Source organism: Dermacentor silvarum, chromosome 5 (assembly GCF_013339745.2).
Source record: "Dermacentor silvarum isolate Dsil-2018 chromosome 5, BIME_Dsil_1.4, whole genome shotgun sequence".
Lineage (NCBI taxonomy): Eukaryota > Metazoa > Arthropoda > Arachnida > Ixodida > Ixodidae > Dermacentor > Dermacentor silvarum.
In genome coordinates this window covers 13,008,747-13,034,148 of record NC_051158.1, presented here as the reverse complement: position 1 = coordinate 13,034,148, position 25,402 = coordinate 13,008,747, and the positions used below count along the sequence as shown (strand labels likewise).

General features: G+C 44.6%; 1 protein-coding gene across 2 annotated transcripts in view; it reads left to right on the top strand.

Annotated features, from left to right (window-relative positions):
• Positions 1-25,118, top strand: part of LOC119452887 (H(+)/Cl(-) exchange transporter 7) — a 42,472-nt gene extending 17,354 nt beyond the window's left edge. Inside the window, exons 11-23 of one of the 2 annotated variants that reach the window (XM_037714837.2) lie at positions 3,218-3,272; positions 3,573-3,633; positions 3,849-3,987; positions 5,356-5,449; positions 5,662-5,831; positions 6,469-6,648; positions 8,316-8,401; positions 11,006-11,120; positions 12,276-12,359; positions 16,984-17,073; positions 19,745-19,828; positions 21,263-21,343; positions 23,421-25,118. In XM_037714837.2, coding sequence (XP_037570765.1) covers positions 3,218-3,272; positions 3,573-3,633; positions 3,849-3,987; positions 5,356-5,449; positions 5,662-5,831; positions 6,469-6,648; positions 8,316-8,401; positions 11,006-11,120; positions 12,276-12,359; positions 16,984-17,073; positions 19,745-19,828; positions 21,263-21,343; positions 23,421-23,519 — 1,338 coding nt within the window. In that variant the 3' untranslated portion in view covers positions 23,520-25,118. Of the gene's footprint in view, positions 1-3,217; positions 3,273-3,572; positions 3,634-3,848; positions 3,988-5,355; positions 5,450-5,661; positions 5,832-6,468; positions 6,649-8,315; positions 8,406-11,005; positions 11,121-12,275; positions 12,360-16,983; positions 17,074-19,744; positions 19,829-21,262; positions 21,344-23,420 lie in introns of both variants that reach the window. The other variant, XM_049667359.1, reaches the window with a different exon arrangement.
• The last annotated feature ends 284 nt before the right edge of the window (positions 25,119-25,402 follow it).

Genomic DNA, 25,402 nt, shown 5'->3' with positions numbered 1-25,402 from the left:
AAAGCTTGGATTTGTTCACAGTAGGGTCTGCTAGCAGCAACCGGGCTTCGTGCAGAATCTTCATTCTCTGAGCTTGTCAAGCTAGCTGGTTGAGCTTGAGGTGTTTCACCAGTGTAGCTCTTGCGGTGCAGGTAGACAGCTACAGTCGAATCTCGTTAATTCGAACACGCTTAATTCGAAGTGCCGGTTTATTCGAACTGACGCTCAGGTCCCGTCAAAGTTATGTGTATTTCAATGGGCGAAAACTCGGTAATTCGAACGCGAAAGCATTTGCGACGGTTAATTCGAACATACCGCGGACCGACAATGCTCTCAGCAGCGCGCCGAAGAACGCGGCGGCGCCTCCGACCGGCATTGCTCCGACACCGCCATAGAGCAAAAGCTTAGGAGAGACCCCTTCATGCTGCAGCGGAGGGCCAGTCCGGCCAACGAACTGCCCACGCCGGCAAACGCTCGCTTCCCGATAGCAGCAGAAAGCAAAACTTAAGGGAGCAGCCTAAGGGTACGGCCGTGCTAGCGGCAAAAACGCGCAGCAAAGACGCGCGTCAAAAACGCGCGGCAACGTGTCATGCCGCGCGCGGCAAAAGCGGCAGGAATCGGGGGTTTTGTGGCGTGCTGCGCGAAATGGGTTCGAGACCCATTTCTGCGGCAAATGCCGCGTGCCGCGAGATGAACCAATCGAAAGCGACGAGGGTGACGTCACGGAGCTATCACAACCGGACCGCCACTGGTACGCGCCGGGTTTTCAATCGACGATCGTCGTCTCTCGCATGAAACAACGAGTAGTAGTAGTAGAGGTTTAGGGTGGGAAAAGATGCGTATTTCTGCAGCCCTTATAGGGAGCACGGCTCAGCATCTGGGGGGAGGGGTATGGGGGGGAGAAAGAGGGAAATAGTGGGAGAAGGGGGAAGGGAGAGGGCAGTCGTCCTCGTCTCGGGCAGGGTGCCCCTACAGCCGGTCAGCCAGCATAGTGTCCGCAAGGTAGCCGAGGACCACCTTGAACACTTGGCTGGGGTTGCGGGCTGGATGCAGCAGGTCCGTGCTGGCAGCAGAAGGTAGACCCATGCGGCGGAGTTGAGCCACCATGGTGTTGCGGTGTTGGTCGAGTGCGGGGCAGGAACATAGGAGGTGCTCCAGTGTTTCGTCTGCCCCGCACTGAGAGCAGGCTGGGGAGTCTGCTCTGCCCAGGCGGAAGCTTCGGGCGGCTGTCCAGCAGCAGCCAATCCGAAGGCGTAGTAGGAGGGATCTCTCCCTTCTGGTCAGTCCCCTGTCAGGCAGCCGTGTCGGGGGGCTCCGCCTTGCCACGCGTGCGTCGGGGTGGCAGCTCAGCAGCAGTCGTTGAATGGTGCTCCTTGAGTAGTCCGACGACACGACCGCCTGGCTGGGAGCCGTGTCCGTGCCGTGTGCCTCCTTTGCCAAGGCATCTGCCTCTTCATTGCCTGGGATTCCCACGTGGGCAGGTACCCAGTGCAAAGAGACGTCAGTACCACTGGCGCGGAGAGCGTGAAGCTTTGTCACCAGGAGGGCTGCACTGAAGCCAGCCCTCTCCGGGAGGCACACAGCCTGGAGAGCAGCTCGCGAGTCGCTGGCCACTGCGACCGGTACCCCAGGGGGCTCGGCTGCCAGCAGGTCTGCGGCCAGGTGGAGGCCCGCCATCTCAGCAGCGGTGGAGCTGGCCGAGAAGGGGAGAAACAACGAGTGCTCGCGGTGTTGCTCGCGCGTTCGGAGAGCGCGGGACATCTTATTGCGCTACCGCGCGGCGAGACGCGCTTGCCACGGTGGCCGCGCGGCAACTTGCCGCCTGCGGCATGACGCGCGCGTTTTTTGCCGTTAGCGTGGTCGTACCCTAAGCTGGCGCCGGGCCAGCTGGACCGGCGGCGTCGGCACCCACGCTGGCAAACGCTCACTTCCCGATAACGGCAGGAAACGAAACTTCAAGGAGGCTAATCTGCGCCGAACCGGCTGTACCGGCGGTGCCAGCGGGCGCGCACTAAGACAGTCGAAGGTGAGGGAGCTGCGAGGAAGTTGAGAGAGAGGGCGAGGGGAGCCACCGAAGTCACTGCCACCAAAGCGGCGGAGTTGCCGAGGTCAATTCTGCTTTCCTGCCGCCCTCCTCCCTCACCTTCGACGGGCTCTGCGCGCGCGCGCCCGCCCGTCGCCATGTCGGCGCCGTCCGCTCCGTGAAGTTTCATTTTCTGCCGTTATCGGGAACCGAGCGTTGGCCGGCGTGGGCGCAACTTGCTATGCGCTTGCGCGCCGCGAAATTTCATGACTCGCACCGTTTGTTCATCTTGCTATGGTGCTCGAATACTTCAAAAATACGTCCTTCCGTTATTTCGAACTTTTAATTCGAACAAATTTTCGGGCCCCTTAGAGTTCGAATTATCGAGATTCGACTGTATTTGGTATCCTAGCTATCACGAATGATGCGTTGTTCAGTTCTCGCCACCTGCAGTGTGAAGTGGTTGAGCAGAAGGTCCTTAAGGCATTCGAAGAAGGAAACGTGTCTGCACGTAGGTTTTCCATGCCAAATGTAAAAGAACTTTAACCCAACATGAGAAAACTAGACAGAGAGCCAGCTGCTACTCAAATATTTTTCTTTTTCTTTTGCAGTGCCTGCCTGCGCACGTTTATTCTTCTTTTTCTACACCTACTGCTGTAAAATTCATGGAATTCATTTTGAAGGAATGTTTTATAAGTCTACACTGATTTACAGTTCCTTTTTAGTGTCCCTATGAGGTACTGTATTTCCATGTGTATAACTTGCAGCAAACAATTTATCAAATATTAAGTATGAATTCAGAGTACGAATCGTGAATAAATTTGGCCTCCGAGGACACTGCCTCGAACGCTTAGTGCATTCTTGAACTGATGTGGGCACCACTAACTTCTGTGTAATATACGGCGACACGTGTGTAAAGAGCAGGACACGCTTGAGTACTGTGATTTAGATTCAACAACTGCCAATTGTGCTCAGTAATAACATTGTCACTTAGTTGTATTCTCCCCGTTAATCATTGCTGCCAATGTTCTTGCCTGTCTACTGTTACGAACCTTCGGCTATATAATTGTGTTTAGTTGGCAGTAATAAAAAAGGAACTAATTTTTATTGTGCAATAGCTGCCCATAGTGACTGTCAACGAAGCACTGAAGATGTTCATCAATTTCGCTACACAGGAGCAAATGTGGGTTTTAATACTCTCTTTTTTTTCTGTAGGATGTGCAGTGGAGCATCATAGAGCTGCCCATCTACATTATCATGGGAGCCTGTGGTAAGTTTCTTGGCTGATGTGTTAATACGGTATGGCTGCTTAAATTGTGAAGTTCTTGTGAATGCCACTGTGTCAGCAAAAGCAGTTGTGGTAATTAGTGTGCAGAAGTCAGTCAGATGTGCAGTTTTGTTACCTGTGAGCACCATGTTGACTGAATCGCCTTATTATTATTTATTTGACATTTTCATAACCTTGTAGATAAGGTAAGTATTTGGGGTGTGCATTTTTTACCTAGCTTAAGTATCCTAATTTTGTTGTCACAATTGTACGGAAGTGCTGCGTTATGTTGTTCTTGTCCAGGTGGTCTGTTGGGGGCCGTCTTCAATCACGTGAACTTCAAGCTGACCGTCTTCAGGATAAGGTAGTGTGTGCTTTGCTACAAGCAATAAAAAGACTGCTTGGGTCTCTTGGTATTATTTTAAAAAAATCTGTGATTGCGCTTGTGTTCATAAAGGAGTAGAAATGGTTATCTATCGTTTGTTGAAATTGGAGTGTTAACATCCAAAATTAGAGTTCCCATTGGATACGTTACAGTAAACCTAAGACTGAGGATATGCTAAGTGTAGTGTTATGCAGGTACCTGCACCGGCGCTGGATCAAAGTCATTGAAGCTGTCGCTGTGGCAATAGTCACTGCCTCTGTGGGCTTCCTCATGATTGACATCTCGACCGACTGCCGGCCTCATCGGGATGACTTTTATGATAATGCTTTGCAGGTGAGCCGTGATATCATGACAGGTTTCACTCCAGACTTATTTTTTAGTCAAAACGCATTTGCTGAAGAGCAAGCTGCCTTCTTTCTTTGCTGCCGTATTGTCACACCCATAAAGTGCTAAAAATGACATTTGTGCAGATAAGTTAAAAGTTAAATGGATGAACAGGAACAGTGTGTGCAGCAATATTACGGTCATACTTGGAGGGACCTGAATGAACGGCTCATTAAAGTGAAATGTAAACACACACGCTTCCTATGAGCTTGAAGATTTTGCAGTTGCTTTTTAAAATGAAAAGTTTGTTCATGTGGTGTGCAATGAAATGATATTGTGCTGTTTGTGCCCGAAAACTTTCAGTGTTTTGTGCTGTATCAGTTGCAGTGAACATTTTCAGCAGTGCGCAAAAAAAAAATCTGTACATTATAGTTAGGTTGGGCTTACATTTTTGTTTCCGAATACAAGGTCGTGGGTTCAATTCTCAGCTGTGGCAGTCACTCTTTGACGGAAGGGGAATGTGAAAACGCTCATGTACTTAGACTTAGATGCACACTAAAGAACCCCAGCTGGATCAAAATCTGGGGTTATTCACCAGTGTCTCTCGTAGCCCCATTGTTACTTTATGACAGTAAACCCCGTTGGTTGGCCAGTTATAGTGTGATTTCTGCTACAAGGGTCTGTCTTGTCGAATTGTGAGCTTGGACATTTGATACAGCTTCATCATCATTTTCAGTCTACAATTTATGACCACTGCAGGACAGTGTCCTCTCCTAACAATCTCCGATTATTCCTGGCTTCTGTCAGCCGGCACCATCCAAATATTAGGGTGGTTGAAGTCCGTGCTGGTGTATTTACGAACGCTGCAGAAAACGCAGCCAAAGGTCCAGAGTAGCATGCGACCACATTTGCAACCAAGCCGGTCTTCGGTGTCTTTTCTTTGGCGTCATGGTGCAATATGATGCTGCGCTTTCAAATTTCATATTTTCATCACACAGCCGGATCCTGTGCCATCATCGATTGCATTTCCTCTTCCTTGGTGCCCATTGTTACACTAGTAAGGTGCTTTGCACATTACACATGTACATAGTTTGCTGTAAAGTATCCTCATCATCCGTACTTTCTACTTTTCTTTCCCTCTCCTTTTCCTGTACATGGAGTATCAGGCCAGAGACAAAGCTCCTTCTATAAATCTTTTTGCTTTTCTTACGTTAAAAATGTTCTCTCTTCTCTAATAGACCGCTGGTTATCTGCTCTGCGTATTATGGGGCCCGCCCAACTCCACTTCATGTTATCCTCAACTGCGCCCTATTCTTCTCTAATCCATGCTGCTGTGTCATTTTGCATTTCATTGCTGCTGTTTTCTGGCTCTTACAGTTCAACTGCTCTGATGGCCGGTATAGTGCTCTTGGAGAAATCTGGTTCCAAACGCCCGAAGCCAGTGTTAGAAGCCTTTTCCACCGACCTGAAGGTAAGGGTTTCTTTTCTGGGCTTATATTTAGGTGCATGTTAATAAACTCCAAGTGGTCAGGATTAATCCAGAGCTTTCCACATTTCTTTCGCAGCCCAGGTGCCATTTCACCTTGCATTCATTCAATCAATCTTTTTTCATTTCATTATTTTGCTTTGTTTTCTGCTTTTGCATTCAGCATGTGCATCTTGTAAACTGCCGATTCCCCTCAGGTACATGGACGGCACTTACCCTGCTGGCCTTCTTCGTGGTGTATTTCTTGCTGAGCTGTTGGACGTATGGTCTGAGCGTCTCCAGTGGAGTGTTCATCCCCACGCTCCTGGTGGGCGCAGTCTGGGGTCGTCTGCTCGGCATTGGCGTCCGTAACATGTTCCCAACAAGTGTGCGTGATTTTTAAACCACCTTTAGCTAATTAACTCAATTAATGCATTCCATGCAGCTGCAAAGTCCTGACATGTGTACAGATATCAAGGAATATAATTTAGCGCTAACTATTGTGCATACTTTCATTTCCATCGTCTGCAGTTCACGTGACATAAGCGTTATTTCCGCTCGTACACTTAGATCACACATCAACTTAGGTGACCAGATTTGTAGCGACATGACAAGGTATTCCAGAGTAATTGCACATATGGAATGTTCTACTAAAGGTTTCCCTCTCGCATGTCATTCCGTGTACATAGTACATTATGATGAACGAGTGAGTCACACCATATCCCTAAGGTGTGTTGGGACCCACTGGAGAGCTATGCGCCTTTGTACATGTACACTTACATGCATGCATAAAACACACACACATACATGCACACACACTCACACAAGCAAGCAAACAAACAAACAAACAACCACTGGGCAGCAGACAAAAAGATATTCAGAAACAAGACAGTGCAGAGCATCGCAGATGACTTTCTGATCATCTAAACTCAAGCATTGTTTTCTGTGTACCCCGTGAGCTTAATACCTGTGCTTCTAATTGGTGCTTTGATCTCCCTGTTGTGGTTTTTCCACTGTGACCACAGACGTGGGTGAACCCTGGCAAGTTTGCGCTGATTGGAGCGGCAGCGACCCTGGGTGGTGTGGTTCGCATGACGCTCAGCCTGAGTGTCATTTTGATCGAGGCCACGCGCAACATCACTTTTGCCCTGCCCATCATGATTGCCCTGACGGTGGCCAAGTGGGTGGGCGACTTCTTCTCCGAGGTTAGATTTTTATCCTTGCTGCATTATGCGTCAACTTAAGGTTTCCGAACCACTCAATTTCCTGCCTTCACCTGATTGGTTGGTTGTGTTGCTTGTGTTAGTGGCATAAGTTTATGAAATTGGTGAACAGTGCAGGTTGGTAACAGTTTGTAACAGTGCCAAGAAGCAAGATGAGAGACTGGCATGACAGGACCAAATGCTCATTAGCGACCGTTTGCTAGTTGGCAATTGGTCCTGTTGTAGCTTTCTTACTTCACTTGGTGGCTCAGTGGCTACGCGTTCATCTGCTGAGTTAGAGATTAAGGTTTCGATTCCCATCTGTGACGGCTGCATTCCTATTGGGGTGTAAAGCAAAGGTACTCGTTTACTTAAATTGAGGTGCACATTAAGGAGCTGTGTCGTCAAAATGAGCCCAGAGCCTCTACTACGGCATCTCTCGCAACTAGCATATTGCTTTGGGACGTTAAACCTCATAATTGAATTTTTTATTTTGTAGCAGTCTATTTTATTTGTCAGTTTTTAGCAGTGTTGTGGTTGTAAATATCAAATTGAAATGGGGGACCATAACCAATAGCACCTACCATACACACACAGCATGACATACAGTCATTGCACAGCCTGTTTCTAAGCCTATTGTAGTCAACGAAGCACTGAAACGAAGTGTCGCAGACCAGCATGCGTGCTGTCAATATGAGCAGCACGCAGTGTGTGGTACCCGGTACATTTGAGTATGGGGAGGGAAATAAGTGCATGGCGTGCAAACCTGTGCCTGATGCCGCTTTAGTGAATGGCATCATGGCATTATGGTAGACGAAGATGGAGACTCTTCAAGTCGGTGTGGAAGATGGTGGAACTGGGACATCTTGCATTGATTGATTGCATTGCAGTAACCACTGCCATTTTTAACTGAATGTGTTGTGCTAAACTGCCAATTATTTATTGCCGTGTTAGAAATGGGATGATTATATTCTATAACATTTTACTTGGTTAAAATGAGGTTTACGATACATGTAGCAATCCTATGGGCCTTTAAGGGGAATTTTGTTTTTATTTTTTATACCCACACGTGTTTCGTATTATGTCTCGTTTTGCTCTAATGATGTCTGAGTAATAGGAAAGAATTGCTTCTTTTTTGTTTGTATGCGCTTTTGTTGGTCTACTTTCTGTAACTTGGTTGATCAGGGGCCGTATTATCTAAGGATTTCTCTCCTTTGATTTAATTAATTTCTTATTGCCCGGTGTGGTAAGCAGCCAATAGTGGTGATAATGAGGAACTAGCTGCATGTCAGCCAATGATAGTGGGCAAAAAAAAATTGTTGCATAATACAGCTCCAAAAAGAAAGTAGTGTTCTCATGGAATGAAACACGTTAATTTAGGCCTAACTAATAAGCATACTTTTGTTTCTGTCGTCTCCAGTTTGTGTTATATTGCCATAGTTCTGGTTCTTATGTTCATGCTGCTTTTAGCGGTGTGACGTCACCCTCCCGAGTAACTGAACTATTGAATTTTATACTTAAAATTTCCCTGTGGCATTTAATTGCATGAGTACAACTAGCTCATGATCCTGCAATCGCACATTCAAGAGAGAGGCGTGATGATAACTTCTACTTTTGCTCACCTCATCTGCATCCATGTTTGTTCTAATTTTGCTCTATTCTCTTTGCAGGGTCTTTATGACATCCACCTTCAGTTAGCTGGTGTTCCGTTTTTGGGCTGGGAGGCTCCTTCACGCTCGAGCAACATTTCAGCCAGGCAAGTTTCTCTTCTGCTGTTGCTGGCTGAAAACGTGCAGAAGGCTTAAAAAACATGGAAAAATGTGGAGGTATCCATGCTGTATTATGTAGAACAACTGCAGGGTCAGCAATTTTATGCAGCTACACTCTACTCGGCAATGCATTACACTCCGTCCTGGCTTGCTTCTGGCCCTTGTTGTATTTTGTGCAGTTCGTTACTTCTTCAGTATGAACCAACTAGTTCACAACAGAGTACTTCTACATCACAGTCACACTCTGCCGCGTATACCGTAAAAACCCGCATTTAATACAATGTTTTTCAAGATTTAAGGATGTCAAATTTGCGCCTTCTATTTTATGTGGAACTAAACAATATTTAGCCCAAATCTGCAGTTCTGGTTTCATTATCATGGTTGCTACACTATCATGCCATTTGCTATGCTATTGAGCCATTGTGCTGACTTCGCGATGCCTGCCCATTCGTGTTGTAGTTCGCTTTTTTTTTAAATTTTCGTCACTCATGTTATATGCCAATTAACACTTTTTTTCTGATTCTTACTGTCCCCAAGTATTGTGTCATATTATATTTGGGCCTATATTATACATGGGCTTTTACAGTGCAGTCGACTTCCGTTATTTCGACCCCGACGGAACCGACAAAATTGTTTGAATTATCCGGCTGGTCAAATTAAACAGGATGCAGAAAAAAACTGCAAAACACACTGCTGATTAATTTGGCAGCATTTGCTTGAGTTTAACACACCTCCAAATCAAATGCGTGGCAAGTTTCTATGTGTGCAAAGTGGAAAGATAACATAAAAATGGCTTAAAGCTTACTAAAGTAGAAATCCAACGCGCACCCGATTTTTTTAGAAATGGCGGCCGTTTTCCTAAAGTCAGCTTCGCTGTCTGTTTTGAAAGTTATCTTCGCCGCAATACAGCCATGTTGTGTGGTAAAGCGTACGAACGCCACAATGACTGTTTTGGTTTCGTATCGGATTGCACCGCACAAGCAATTTTTGCCCGAATTCCTTGGAAAACAAAAGGCACCCATTAGAATCACGTACACACCCTAATCAGAAATTTTGAACAACCGTTATTGCTTGAAAATATTCCTAGGGTGGGCCGAAAATAAATGTTTTTGACAGGAGGTGATGTGTATTCTCCTGTGTGAGCTCCGCCGAGACAGACGCTGCCTCTAAAAGGGTTATTTTTGGCATCACCACATGGGTCAGGCGCATGCTTGCGGAGTGGTCAAGTTCGAATTAACCAGCAATTGCCAATTTTAGGATCGAAATAATGAACGTTTGGGCCCATAGAAATCCATGGGTGCCAGCTGGGACCATCAGTCAGGATCGAATTAACCAAAAAATCGTAATAACCAGAGTCAAATTAACGTAAGTCTGCTGTACTCTGGCTATTACATAGGAAGCGACACTACAAAGGCTGAGGCTGCTCTTACTGCTTGCGTTCACGACCTAAAAAATAGGGAGTCACATGTGAAGGAAAGGTATTGGTGTGTGTCATGTAATTCAATGTAACATTAACTCTTGTACTTTTATGTCTGGAAATGTGACGTAATTACATGGAAGGCATTGCAAATATGAACCTGTTTGTGACCGAATGAGCAGGGTGATACATTTATGCGACCTGCAGCAAATATAATCTTTATAAGCAAGAAATTTCTTGAGATATAAAACATTAGCCTTTGTGACTAGCCCTGGCGCGATGCCAAAGTCAACTCCTGGCCGTCTTTTCCCGTGAAACTGAACTCGCTGCGTGACTGCTGGCAAATTATCTGCACTGAAAGTTAACACCCTGCAGATAAGAACTGCGGCCTTTGGAACCCGCAGGATATCTTTATATCAGCACACGGCAGCTTTCAAGTGGTTCGGCAAAGAAAGTGAAGTTGTCTTCCGTGTCAGTGCTGCTTTCAAAGTCCAAAAACTCTCATGCAGATGCATTAGAATTGGTAGCAATGCGACATTTTCTTGCGTGAGCGCCGCGCGCCGCCATGTTGTCGAAGGCGTCTCATCGTGCCCACCATACCCCTTCACCAGAGGCGCTTTAAAAATTCGCATGCGGTGTAAAAAGAAAACCAAAAACCAAAACTGACTAAATACTTCCTAAATAACCCAATAAATGGCGCTAGCTGTTCGAGAACGCTTGGAAAGCGACGAAATACGAATTTGCAAACATCGATAGCGGGCTATCGATTGGAATAGGTGCGGAGAGGAAAGTGTTGATATGAATGTGCAGAAAAATCAAATTATTCGTCAAGACCCAATTTCATGATCTAACTAATAGATGTTATGGCCCATAGAAATGTATGGGTGCTGGCCGGGACCTTCGTTTGGGATCAAATTAACCAGAGTCAGACATACAGTAGCCTACAGTGCTGGTATTAATGCAGGTATTTTCAATTAGGGATTCAACTTTCTAATCACAAGGTTCTACTGTACTTAAAACTTGGATGTGCATTAATGAACCCCAGGTAGTTGAAATGAATCAGGAGCCCCCCCACAGCATCAATATAATTAGCCCTTGCGTTGCTTGTGTGTGTTAAGCCATGATTTCGATTTGATTTTGAGCGATGGTGACGAGAATTGGCTTCTCTTTTCAGGGAGGTGATGGGTTACCCTGTGGTCACATTCCGGACAGTGGAGAATGTTGGCAGGATCATCGATGTGCTGGCCTCCTGTCCGCACAATGGTTTCCCCGTGGTGGACACGGCTGAGGTTGGTTTCAGCTGGCATTTTTTGCCAGCTCGGCTTGTTAGTCTGCTAAAGCTGTACTCCATGGCGGCAGGTTTTGCACACAAACTATGAGAGAACAACACGTGAAGACACAGACACTTGTGTTGCTCTTGTGTCTTTGTCTCTACATGTTATTGTCTCCTAGTTTGTGCTCGAAACCTCCTGCCATAGTTTATGAAATGAACTTGCCCACGTCGTTACCCTACCCGCCATGGTCGCCTAGTGGCTATGGTGTTGGGCTGCTAAGCCAAGGTCGCGGGATGAAATCCCGGCTACGGCGGCCGCATTCCGATGGGGGCGAGTTGCAAAATCACCTGTGTACTTTGTGTACTTAAATTTAGATACACGTTAAAGAACCCCAGGTGGTCCGAACTTTACGGAGTCCCCTAGTGTGCCTCATAATCAGATCTTGGTTTTGACACGTAAAACTGCATAATTATTAAAAAGTCGTTACCCTACTCGGTAAAGCTGTACACTCGAAAGTGCAATTTTGTCTCGGAAAAGTCCGCAGGCTTGAACGAATAATCTAGCTTTGAAATTGCTTACTATGACAGCAGCAGGGTCTCACAGTGGACAGCTGGCAGATTCGGAGAGAGGTCCCTAAGGCCTAGACCCCGGGGCGTAACCCCAAAGGCCATACTGCCTTAGTGTACAGTGGTGTCCATAGTGTCCATCATATACAGTTTATATGAATGTGTTGCTTGTGTAAGTTAGTCTATTGCAATACACTATATTTCTGTTGTATTGTGAGTCAGTTTCTCTCCTAATTTTCGTATAGACTTGTTTTGCTGTGCAATAGTTCTTTATTTAGGCTTGACTGGATCCCAACTATCCTCACTGGCTAAGGATTTCGAAACTTCAATACAATGTATATTTGCATAATGTTAATTGTGAATGAAAAGATCAATTCAATCAATATTTCATTACTGCCTTGCTATCATGTCAGTGATATTTTGGGGCTTTTCCTTTTAGTCCTCGGCACCATTGAGGTTCGAAAAGTATCCATTACTACTGTTCTCACTCTTATATCTCCTATTACTATTATTGTTAATGTTATTATGATTATTATTATTATTATTAAGTAGATTAAGCCAGGAGCTCCCAACATATATATATATATATATTTTTACATTTCAGGAGCATTCTGGTGAAGATCACTCGTTTGGGCGCTTCCGGGGCATCATCCTCCGGTGGCAGCTTATCGTTCTTCTTCAGTACAAGGTGGGAATGCACAATGCAAGCGATTCAGTTGTTGCGATTTCTAAAAGCTGCATAACTTTTCCTAAGCTTGTACCAGCAGCGTCAATTGAGATGCAAACAGGAAGAGAATAAATCGGAACATCCATATGCATTAGCCTCTTTAGCCTGACGTGTGGTTGTTAGGCAACTGATTTCTAATCGCGCTTCATAGTCCCAAAGCTTTCAGGGGCCAGTTATTACAGCCTTGCAATGTTCATGTAAAAGTTAAACTAAATGATCCCTCTTGGGCCAATTTCATGAGCAGTCTCTTGTGAAAGTGCTGTTGACCTCTGGAGCCATCAATCCCTGAACTTGGATAGCAAAATTTTCTAGATATCTGAGGTTTTTTTTCCAATATGCGTTACATTTTTTATTTTTAATTTGCTGCTCTCTATAGATGAACTTCTGTTGATTACTAGGCAAAATGGTGGCAAATTCTGTAGCATAATTTTTTTTCTTACTCATTTGTAACACATTTGAATCGGTGCCAAAGGAGGAAACGAAACCTAACTAAGTCAAATTACTTGCCATGGTGGAAACCATTTATTATTTCTGTGAATGCTTTTCTAACATTGGCTGACAAATTCTGTATGACTTGAAGTATGTCCACAAAGACAACAGAAAAGGATATTTACACCAGGCATAGTCCCTGGGAATTTTGCACATAGTTACTCAGGCTCTGAACCCTAGCGTAAAATTTCAAGGCTCCCCTAGATTTGGACTGATTTCCCCTTCTCCCCAAACAATCCTAAAAATCCTTAGATCCAGGCAAATTCCTATATGGTAGACAGAACTGTTTTGCGCAGACAGGTGGGTTAACTTTGGGAAAATATCTTTTAGGTGACCCAAAAAGAAACATGTTTCCGTGTACAGTGTAGACCGCTTATAGTGTAAGTCGCCGGAGTCCCGAGTATCCACACTATAAGAGGTACCGCACTATAACCAAAACAACGATCTTATTGCGATAGCAATTATATAGACACTCCAGGCATATTTCTGCCATCGCCGTGACGTTCCGTATAAAGTCCAAGGGCAACAAAATCGTCACCGCGTGCCGTGTGCTGTATGTGCGAGTGAAAGGGTGCGAGAGTGAGCCAGTCATCGTAGCTCAATCTCGTGCACGCAAGGGATGAAAGCGGGAAGGAAGTGCACCATCTTCCATCGTGCCAAGCTCTGGGGGGAGGGTAGGGAGAGGGGGCGTGCTCTACACCAGGCGCCCACCAGGGCTGCTGTATCTTGAAAGCCATCTGCGATGGGGGCACAGTCCGCTGTGCGCTGTGTTTTTGCGGCGTAGTTTGCGTTAATGCGAGATTCAGCATGAAAGTCAATTCGCTCGCTGCTGCTGCCGCGCTTCCATACTGTAGCGTTTTGACAGCGAGTGTCCGCGGTCATCGAGTGAGATGTGTTCATGTTTGCTTCTGCGTGCGTGACAGCATGCTTGTTAATGCGCAGAGAACCGCGGCGGCGGACGCACTTTCGCGTGCTTCTGCCATTGCGCCATTCGGCCCGCTCCATGCAAGGAATGCTGGGATGCGTGGCCTGCAGGATGGGTGAAAAATAGGAATGGAGCTATTAACACGCCAGCAAAGTTGGAACGCGCCCGACGGCACCAAACACGCCGGTTGCGTCGCGTCATTCGAGTATAGACGCCGGTTATTCGCCACCGTAATGTTGTAGAGCTCGACGCGCGTGTGTGCGTTACCTCGGAGTATATCTGCGACTTGAGGGAGCAGTTCACCGTCTCGGTTGACCTGCGAACTTCCAGGCAGCCTCACTGTAACCGGTATTTCGTCTCCCGCAACTGCACTATAAGCGATACGCATAGAGTGCTGTGGGAAAATTAACGGCAGTCTGAGAAGACCGTATTATATCCGGTCCTGCACTATAAGTGATTACGTTATAAGTGGTCTATGCTGTAATAACCAAACCCTGGCTTCATGAAACCTTTGGAAAGGAAATGCTGTGGTCAATAACTCGAAAATACAGTGAAATCTCATTACTACAAAATTCAAAGAAATGATTTCTTGAAGTTAAAGAAGGTTAGAAAAATCCCCAGCCAGAAGCCTATTGTTTAGATGTAAAAAAAAAACAGTTTTATAAATGTCAGAACACTGATTATTTAATATAATATGCGAAATTTTATGCTTTCTCTGTTTTAGTACCACCTCAAAATATTTTCAGCACGAAATGTCACACTCATTTGCAACTTGCGAAGCTGCAGATATTCCTGGATGGCTGCGATTTCAAATCCATGCCAATCCCTATCGTCATTGCCTGCAGTAATGGTGGCTTGCAGAAATAGGAACTACACCACTACTCGACAACAGCGCACTGTAACTACACTAGTAAAAAGACAAATCGACACTGTCGGCAGTGCAAAACCTGTCAGAGTGCACCGTTCCCAATCGCAACAATTTTGAACGATTGAGGAATAAAGCCTCTGTAAAATGCAGGCTTGCTTAAAATACCAACTACACCTGAGATCAATCAGCAAGTCAGCGAAAAACACAAGGAAAGCAATTAAATTTGCGGATGTTTTGGGGCTTCGGTAAAGTTGTTGGCGATGCGCAGTGGCGCAGCATGTACAGATTTGAGATGTGTGAGCGATGCAAGGTGTTGCCTACTTTACCAACAGCCACTGGCGTTATCAGTCAGCTTAAGTGTAGCGGGTGCGATGGATCGAGGCACGTTATCTATGCTCTGAAGAAACACACTCGCATCATGGTTCATGTGTGACAGTCGGGGCACGCTTAAGAATCACTGTGTTGCGATCACTATTGTTCTGTAGCATCGCATTTCAACCTACCATAGATAGAACATGCTCAGAACTGTGACGCGTGTAATTTCACTGTCGGTGACCATTGGCGTGCTGCGCGGCCGTATGCTTGGCACACACTGTCGTAGCCTTAACAGATCTGAGGTCTGTACGAGCTGTGCACGTGCCAGCTGGAGATGACTTCTTCACATTAGTGCTTGTTCTCACTCCTATCATATGGAGTCTATCTCTGGCATAAAGTTATTTGTGCATGTGCTGCTTGCAGATGTAGGCAATTCTTGAATGTAATTTTTAATGGTAATTTACGTGTGTCTAATACAATGATACTTCAAAATAATGGATGATTCCATGAAATTCGTTACATCGAGATATCACTGTATCTAGTATTTTAGCATCAGTCTTTGGGTATGTTCCAATACTCACCGTAGATGGCTAAGTTGTCAGCAACGAGGACAGCAGCCATCTTAAGCCTGATTCCAATGCTGATGAAGACTGCTTCATGAAGACTGGCTTGAAATCGAGAACGATTCAGGCTACTTTGCTGCCTAAACAATATGGTGTCTCAGCACTCTGCCTGGAAATTTGCCTGGAAGTCCGCCTATGCAAAAAGAAAAAAGTCATGCTTTTTTATGTGCCAACACGAGAACAAGGCGAGAGCAGGATCCAACGTTTCGACAAGTGGACTTGTCTCCACTTGTTGAAACGTTGGCTCCTGTTCTTGCCTTGTTCTCGTGTTTCTCATCGTCTTGAATTTCCTTCTTCCACATTCCCCGTGTTTTCTCAATGTAAACAGTGTGTTTTCCCACTGTTAAAAGTGTTAAGTGAAGTGTTTAAAGCGATAATATTAGTTTTTTTTTCTTTGTTTACTGTTTTATTCGCTCAATGCAAGCTGGGCATCAGGTTACAGGCACATGATGAATGCATCCCCACACTTGGGCTCAAAGCTGTCTTCGTAGCCATATAAGTAGACTGGCTTTAAAGGGACACAAAAGGCAAATACTAAGTCGACGTGGACTGTTGTTTAAATACCATTCCATAAACCTCGCAACGCTTGTTTCCTGCGAAGGAACGACTTAGTTTACGAGAAAATTGCATCTGAGTAGTCCGAATACTTTTTTGCCAATTCAAACCTCCCGCCACGCCAGTCGGAGAGTGGTGAAGTTGCATACTCCATCACCACTCTTTGCTGCCGTCGGTGAGTGAAACGGCGCCCGACAGACGGCGGTACGATGCGCCGCTGCAGCTGCTTTTGGTCAAGTGAACTAGAATAGTCAAGAGGCACTGGACCGTTCGGGCATGCCTCGACGTTACAAGTGGAATTACCTGCTACTTACAGTTTTTGCGAGTTTCGTGAGCCAGCAAAACCAGCACAGCACTATGCGATAACGTAACCACTGAAACGCGAAGGCCCGAGCTGCGCAGAGTCGAGCGAAAACAAAACCTTTCAACTGCCCTTGTCGTTGTCAACGGTGTAAACGGTGTAATGTCAATTAGTTCTTTTTTCTAAAAATGAAATAGAGCTGGACTAGTGGCATTTTCTTTCGTCTTATAATACAATACAATGACGTTTTTATAACGAGTAGTTGAGTACTAGACAGAATTTAAATGAGTGCCTTCGTCATCGGGCAAGTACTTGAATGTTCCGGGGGAGTCTCTAATCGTGTCCTGCATTTATCTCAATTTCTCGATTACTAAAGTTCTGTTTGAGACAATATTGACCCTTATAGATACTCGAGCACTAATCCCTCACTTTAGCTTGACTTAGTATCTGCCTTTAGTGTCCCTTTAATGCTAGGCAGAACTTTAGCACACTGTTTGTCACCCCACCAGATGTTCCAGAGCGACAGTGAGGGAGCCTGCCATCGCAGACTGCGGCTCTCCAATTTCCGGGATGCCTACCCACGCTACCCGACCATTCAGGTGACTGCCGACCTATGCCATCCCCCCCCCCCCCTTTTTTTTTAAATTTTATCCTTGTGTGGCTTCATTTGGCTGTATGCGAATTTTGGCTGCACGAACCCCCCCCCCCCTCCTCTCCCTCCTTATCTTTCTCCTTAGTTGCGCGGGAAGATGGTGTGCATGACCGTGAGAGTGTCTTGCTGCTACACTGCTCCGCTTTGCAGCCGCTCACTGTTGCGCGGATTTGATAGGGGCATTTACAAACAGCCGCATGTCATTCTATCTGTGTCCATAGCAGTTACCATTTGTTGCCTCAGTATTCTTTTGCTGTGACAGTGAAATTTTGTTACATTGCAATTGTGTATCAACACACATTGTTATATTGAAATTCAATATACAGTAGACTTCCGTTAATTCGTCTTCGGTTAATTCAATTTTTTGGTTAATTCGATCCATACTGAAGGTCCAGCCCAATGCCCATGTATTTCTATGGGCCGAAACCTTCATTATTTCGATCATAAAATTGGCCTTTGCCAGATAATTTGAACTTGACCAGTCAACACACGCCTGACCCCTATGGAGACTCCTACAGCGACTCCTTTAGTGACAGTGTCTGTCTTGGCGAAGCTTAGGGGACAGTGAGTGCGTTGAACAAACATCAGTGCGTTGAACACCCGTCAAAAACACCTATTTATAGCCTGCCCTAGCAATATTTTCAAGCAGTAACTGTAGATCACAATGCCTGATTACGGTATTTACCCGTATTCACTTGTATTTCAAACATTATCTTTTGCACTGAGGCTCTCCTATATGTACACAGCAGTTGAACTCAGATATATCGAAATTGAAGGGGATCACGAAATAGTTCGATATATCGATAATTCAAAAGGCTATCTCAAGCTTATCCTCCACACCTCCACAAGTCTGGGACAATTTACAGAGATCGTGAGAAACGGGAATTTACAGATTTGCTTCTCCGAGGCCGTGTCGTATGCACAAATGTTTACTTGATTTTTGACGCGAATTTTACAAGTCGCTTGCGCTGCGGAGCTGGTCTACTGATCGCAGTGCTAATCCTAAAAGCTGGCGTCGCCGTAATGAGATACTGTGGTGCGCCTCGCGTGCAGTGAAGTGTTTCTGGTATGTTTTTATTCAATATAAAGTAGAAATGGATGCAGTGCAGAAGCTAACTAGCCTACAGGTATGGATATGTGCCATGCAACCGTCAGGGCGCTTTATACAGCGAATCACGCGAGGACTTGCCAGGCCACGTGTGCACCATTTAAATGGCTGATTGTCATATGTCGGCAACGAGTAATCCATGCAGACTGTTGTCCAGTTTCGGTACCAAAACCGACTTCCTGTTGCAAGCTGTTGTCCATGCTTCTTGTCCTCCCCAAGTCTGTCCATCTCTTGTGCGCCATTTGCCACTCTGATGCCTTGCATTCCCTTCGTTCTCGGCCCTTGCCCTCTGGCCGCTGCTTCGATCTGTGACTGCCAACACTACACAGACACTGTTAGATTGGAAAGTGGCTTTCAGCTTGCAGAATATCCGAGCCTGTTCCCATGTAACCCTAGCGAGAATGAATAAAACGGATTCCGTGTGGACCAAATTGCAAAGCGTACGCGAGTCTTGCGTGCCGCTGTCATGATGGTCTTCCTGCAAAGGGTGGATGGGAGGTGCGGTGGTTTTGTCAAGTCCAAACTATAATTTAAATATCCGTCCAAGTGGAAGTTGGGTTTGGATTCATTTCAGCCACCCGCAGAAAACGAATGCCCTTTACGGAAAGCCCTGGTCTACAAAGCCAAATCCTGCAGCGCAGCTCGTCTCCATTTCAACATCGCATGCCTGGAACTACTTAGTGAAAAGACTGAGTGTTATCCACGCTTTCTTGTGGAACTGCGTGTCGAAACAGGAGGCTGTTTGTGTTCTTGAAGCAGAGTGGCGATATGCTCTTGCTGGCAACGAACGGCCACAGTTTGCACGATCGAGCTATCCATGAGAAATATTCTCGGACGATCTTTTTCGGAGTTACCACTTTCAGTGCGTGCTGATTGCCTGGTTGAGCAAAACTCGAATCATTCAACACATGCCATGTACCGAGTCGCGCTATCGTGATAGTACTGCTAAAGGTAATCGTCAAGAATACTGCTCTATGTGCGCATCAAGCAAAACTGAGACGCACACCGTGCTTCTTCCTCCATCGCAGGGTACTCTCCATCATATTCAATGTCTAGCTTAACATCATCTGCCAAAATAGTGCCGTTTGTAATTCATTGGCAATAAATATTTCGGACGACGCAAGAAGTGATGTGTACCCATAGGAGAAGCACACTTGCAGGGGGCCGGGAGGTGCAGTGTTCGATATACCGAATGTGGTGTGGCGATGACGGGTGTTCGAAACATGCATAGTACAGCACTGTACTATGCGTGGGATTTCATGGGATGGGATGTACATAGGATTTCCTAGGGGATGTCGAAACTGTCCTATATAGACAATAATTTGATATACATGGATTCCATAAATACGAGCTCGATACATCTGGGTTCAACTGTATCTTAAGCTAGGCTTTTTACACGGTACAAAATTTTGTTGCAGTTAGCCTTTAATTATTGGTTTTGCTTGTGCTGGAACTGTGCTGCAGTGTAAAAAATGTTGTACTATTTATTTTTTCTCCTTTGCATAAACAGCAAGTGCACGTCTCTGTTCACGAGCGGGAGTACAGCATGGACCTACAGCCCTTCATGAACTCGGCTTCCTACACAGTCTCGCATGTGAGTTTACCTTGTTTTTTTTAAGCATGCAATGCTTTTAGGTCCCATTGTCGGCGACCTTCAAGTGACCTTGAGCCAAAAGCCAGAGCCGTTATCTGGGCACTTAAACAACAACATACGGGCATCGTTGTGAGAACGAAACGAGATCATCCGGGCAACCAGTCAAAAGTTAAGAAAATGCTGTCTCTGGCCCCCAACCCTTTGTACAGTATTGCATTACATACGCCAGATACTTCCCAAACAAGTTACAAAAAATATTGCTTCCGATTTCTTCCTAATGTTTGTTCACAATATCACTCAAGCTGTAACTTCTAGTACACTGAAGTTTGTCTGTCATTTCCAATAGCGACATCCAAAAGGCAGATAGAGAGGGTGCCTGTGCTCTTTTGAACGCCAGCGGTCCGTGAGTCATGAGCGGTCCGCGACAAGAAGGAAAAGTAGCAACAGACGATGAGCTGCACTGTTGGAAGAAGAAAAGTAGTTGAAGGCGGTGGCACCGCAGGCATCAAAAGACGCCATATATGGTAGCCATTTCATGCTTACATCTACTCTCGATTACGAGAGAGCCAGCATTTGTTATTTTTACATTATTTATTTAAGTGCAGCAATGTAGAGCACAGCTCAGTTGAGGACATGCACAAAGGCCTGACGAGGCTTGGACAACTTAATTTCATCGATAATTGCAACTATAGGAGCCACACACTTCTGCAATTCAAACCACCCCTAATGAATGCCCATTATATGCTGACAAACTATCCCAAAAATTTACATGTTTTTTTCATTGCTATCTCTCATTAACAATGCTGAAAATGCAAGAAATATTCTCATGATAATTTTTCGGCAGCTAAACCTAATTGGCACCTGAAGGCTCTATAAATGGTTAAGTTCCTTTGTTAAACTCGGTTGTGTCATTTTGGGCATTTGGGAGTTGTGTGTAACAACATATATGTGTATAAACAGCACATGCACATTGTAACGACAGAAGTGCAATGATCTTGTGATTCATGAGTGAGGCCTTTTGATTGTATTGGAGGTTACAATGCTGCTTTTGAGGACTTTGTGTATTGTTAAGGTTCTGTGCACTTTGTTATCCTGTTTTGTTTTGTAAGCTTCAACCTAAGCATTCTTCATTATTATTTCAAACTTATTGCTCATAATAGAAATAATACGAAGTTGTGTATGTACAAAAGGAGGTCCCAAGGCTTAATCACCGCTGGCGGGACCTCCTGTGCAAGTAAAATGCAAACTAAGAAATTAAGCAAGCAAAGGAGAGGTGACATTAGAAAAACACGCTATTCCTGCTTTTTGCTGGGGTCTCAAGTTTGCCCTTCCTGCTGAGAAGTGCAGTTGAATTTGCTGTTCTTGCTCTGATGAGTCTTTCTGTCTATGGAATGTTAATGAGCTGTGTATATCACATTTATGCGTTCCTTTCAGAATGCCTCACTGTCAAGAATTTTCAAGCTCTTCAGAGCCCTTGGCCTTCGGCACCTAGTTGTCGTCAATGGTAGCAACATGGTAAGCGGCTTGCCGGTACAGCCGATTCTAAATTCAAGCAGTATTCAAACACAGTTAGAAAAAGCACGCAGTTTTTTTTTTTCTTTCAATTAATTTTTTTTGCTATTTCTTGTCATACAGTAAGCAGTTACGCAAAACTGTTGGCAGTGCCATTGATAACATCGATAGTTTAATCATTATCGAACTATTGATAGTATGTATTACTGAGAATGGTCTCGTGGTCACGAAATCAGCCAATAGTGTTGGTGGGTCCAGCTGCTTGCAATGGTGCTGCATAATCAAATTGCGTGAGCGAGAGCAAGCGATTTTTCGATGTGTTTGAAACGCGATTGTAAATTACCTGCTGCATGCAGTGTGGGGTAATATTTGGCTCACATGCTCACAGCATTCTTGACACCAGATCGCTTGTTTTCTTACTATGTTCAAAACGTCTTTCAGTGCCCTTTTAAAAAAGAAACTCTTACAGTAGTTATCTTATCAGAAATCCACTACTCAAGTTTTCCTCAACATGCCCTGCAGTTTTCTTAATGACACCTTGTTTATCAGATGACTAATGAAAGCTTGAGCTAACTTCGATTAAATAATTAGGCATAAAAGAAATTTTCAGCACGAGGGGAGGCATCTAGTAAGCAGCATACCGTTGATTCCATTTGTGTTGAGTTCTGCATGCATTTAGTTGAAGTAAGTAATTGAAGTTGCACTCAACTTATTTATCTCTATACAAGTGGGCATTTGGCCATTTGGTAAGCAAACAGAAAAATGAAAAGCAAGAACATTGCTACTGTTGATTGATACGTATATATTTTCTTCGAATACTTTTCAAAAGAGCCTTGCTGCCAAAAGAAAGCTAATGTTTTCAAAAGCCACTGCATTAAAAAAGAAAAACGGCTATCTGGTTCTTGTCTGCAATTATGTCGTGAACATTAGTATGCAAATTTCAGTAAGTGCGCCAGTGTTTTCTACCTTGTAAGCGTGAAGTACATGTATGGTATGTGCCAAGTAGTGTTGCTAGAAGCAAGTGCTAAAATGTAAGTTCCCAAAGCATTTGTCTATGTATTAATTGAAAGCACGCTAGCCAGAATTTACATCCATCCATTCTACATTATGAAGAATAACAAGGAAATATAGAAACCAGTTTGTCATGTCAGAAACTTAGCTAACAGAAGTGCGTTCAGGCTATGGGCAACTAAATGAAGGTCCTAAAATGTCCAGCTTGGAGAACTGAGCTTGTTGAGCCTATCATAAATTAAGTCTAGCGTAGTTCCTGAAGTTCAGGTTAAAATAAAGATGTTCACCCTAGGGTCTAGTAGTGACAACAGCACCACTGGAAAAACCCTGTTGCATGGATATCTGACCTGTGGGAGACCTTTTCTTTCCAACTTGTGGGGATTCTATTAACGATGTACTATTACGGGGGCTCAATACGAGTTGCAACATGAGTATGTTTTTTTTTTTAGCGCTTTGCCCGTATGGCAGCAAGGCAGCACCTATACAAAGGAATTGCTGAACGCTGTTCCAATTACTGGTAGCACCCTGTTTACAAGAAGACAGTGAACTAGTGCATGTCTCGAGCTTTGTGTCATGCAAGGTGTGTGCAGCGGAGGCAGCACTGCAGGATTACTTCAAAGGTGCAAGGATTTCAGAGATGGCTGTCTTGATGCTGTCTGTTAAACTGCCAGACACTTCTGACTTGCATCAAATACAGATCCGCTCGTGTGTAGCGTAAAGTATACTCAGCTTAGCTGTTTCCACTGTCCATAAGCTCATGTTTGGTGTTTGAAGATCACGTAAGTTTGCCAGAAACGGATTAGTCGCCTTCAAACATGAACAACCGAATTCTGCTTTTTGTCACATCACGTGGTGTCTGCTGCTGTAGCAGATGACTAGCCAGACGCAGCATCTGTGTGGTGCGTCTGCCATGCTGTTGCCAATGTTTAGTCACATGTTCACTGGTTCTCGAAAAGTCCTCTGCCTCTTGTCGAAAAAAATTTGGGGGTTGTGTAAAAATCGCTATGAAAAAATGAAGGCAGAGAGAGCTATCCTGAGGCAGATCGTCAGCAAGTGTATTGCCTTTCAGGTTGTCGGCATCGTTACCCGCAAGGACCTCGCCCGATACCGTATGACAAACCACTATGGCCGACTTGGCATGGAAGAGCTGCATGTATCCCATGGCTGATGGAAACACTTGATGCTGTGATCTTTGCGTGCCAAGTGGAGATTCGTGGTGTGCAGACTCTGACACTTGTTCTCTCTGTTCAATGCAAGGACACTTTCAGCATTGGCTGAAGATGGACATCATAGCACACAAGCATTCTGGTTGGCAAATCATGCACCGTTAGGAATCATGTACTGTTTAAACAAACACAGAGTGCAGAATTTTTAGGCAATTGAGGTCTTTGTGCACATGAGTTATTTTTGATAGCAATTTCTAATTGTTCTTTTTTACTGCAGGCCTGCCTAAACTGTCATATGCAAGTGTGATTGTACAGTACTTGACAATTGCTGCGTTGTTCAGTAAGCTCTTGTGTTAACTAGAATGAGCTGAACTAGTGAAAGTTTCGCGAAGCTTTTGCTGCTGATGCTGTCTGTATGCACCAGGCTTGGCAAGCCCTAGTGGAGTGTGTATGTTGAACTGCTTGAAAGACCTGAACATTGATACTCAGGATTCTCAATCTATACTTGTACAACATGGAATGATTGTAAATTGTTACTTTGCTACTAATGTAAGATACATACAATGCCCAACGCTTGCTGTAGATGAGCGGCTTGATGCTTATTTTATCTTGCAATGTATTGGATCTGTAACTACAGCAACGTTGGCCTGTTTCATTACTCAGGAGAAAGATCACATATTCTTGTCATGGAAGCAAAACATTCCTGACAAACTTGCAAATTGCAGAAGAATCAAAGTTGTGATAAAAATAAATACATCATTCTAGTCTCCTGTTTTGCAGTTGTAGTTCTGCAACAGTACTAACTTCAGTTCCTCTGTAGTTATTAGGCCAGATGGTGTTTTATTCACTGTTGGATATCTTGGGTTTAGAAGATACCCAGCTAATTCCATATTCTCCGATATTTCTTTATAGACACCAGTTGTAGTAACTGAAAGCAAAGGTTATAGTAGCCATGGTTAATCAGTCATTGATTGTGAGTTGTTCCGCGTTTTATACCATCTTTGTCATATTTCTTGTTTAGTATGTCACTTATTGTTAATATACTGTATGTATAGCTTTTGAAACGTTCCCATTCGAAGCTTACTAGTTTAGGTACGCAGGCTGTGCTTGCACAATCAAGTCAAGTAGTTGATGGGAACAGAGTGTAGGTATCTAAGATGGACACTATAGGCACAAAAATAAGTGAGCACTTGAAGTGTATACCTTTTGTAATGACTGACAGTTCATATTTGCTACTTTTTGCACTGGGTGTTTTATGGTCAACATGTTCTGTGAATCAGTAACAGCCAGGACCTACTCGCCTACAGAATTTGTTTGCAAATGACAGAGGCCATCTTGCTAGGATGCACTTTCATTTCGACGTAGTTTTGCTCACCAAAGCTTGCAGAATTTATGCTATAGACTTTGTCAGAATATTTTAATTGATGCTTGCTTTCTCTTTTTTGCTGTGATGAATTAGTGTTCGTACATTTATTGTTGTGTACACTTAAAAGAGCATGCATTGCATTTGTACATATATATATACATATGCTGTTTTGCATCGTGAATTTTCAATACACTGTACCTTTGTTTTCATGCATAAAAGATTGGTTGTTTCATAGTACATTGTCACTGTATATGGTAAGATTATAGTACCTCCTGGAGCTATCTGTCGTCATAGCTGTGCAACTACGACAGACTCTCGCCATCGCGTGTGCGTCATGCGCGGAAGCTGAAGCTGAAATTCAGAAGTCTTGTGGGAAAGACTAATGTCAGGGGATGCGAGAGAGCCATTTGTCTCCACAACGCACTATGTTAAGGTGCAGTCAACAATCGTTTAGGGTCATCATCATCATCAGCCTATATTGATGTCTACTGCAGGACGAAGGCCTTCCCCTGCGATCTT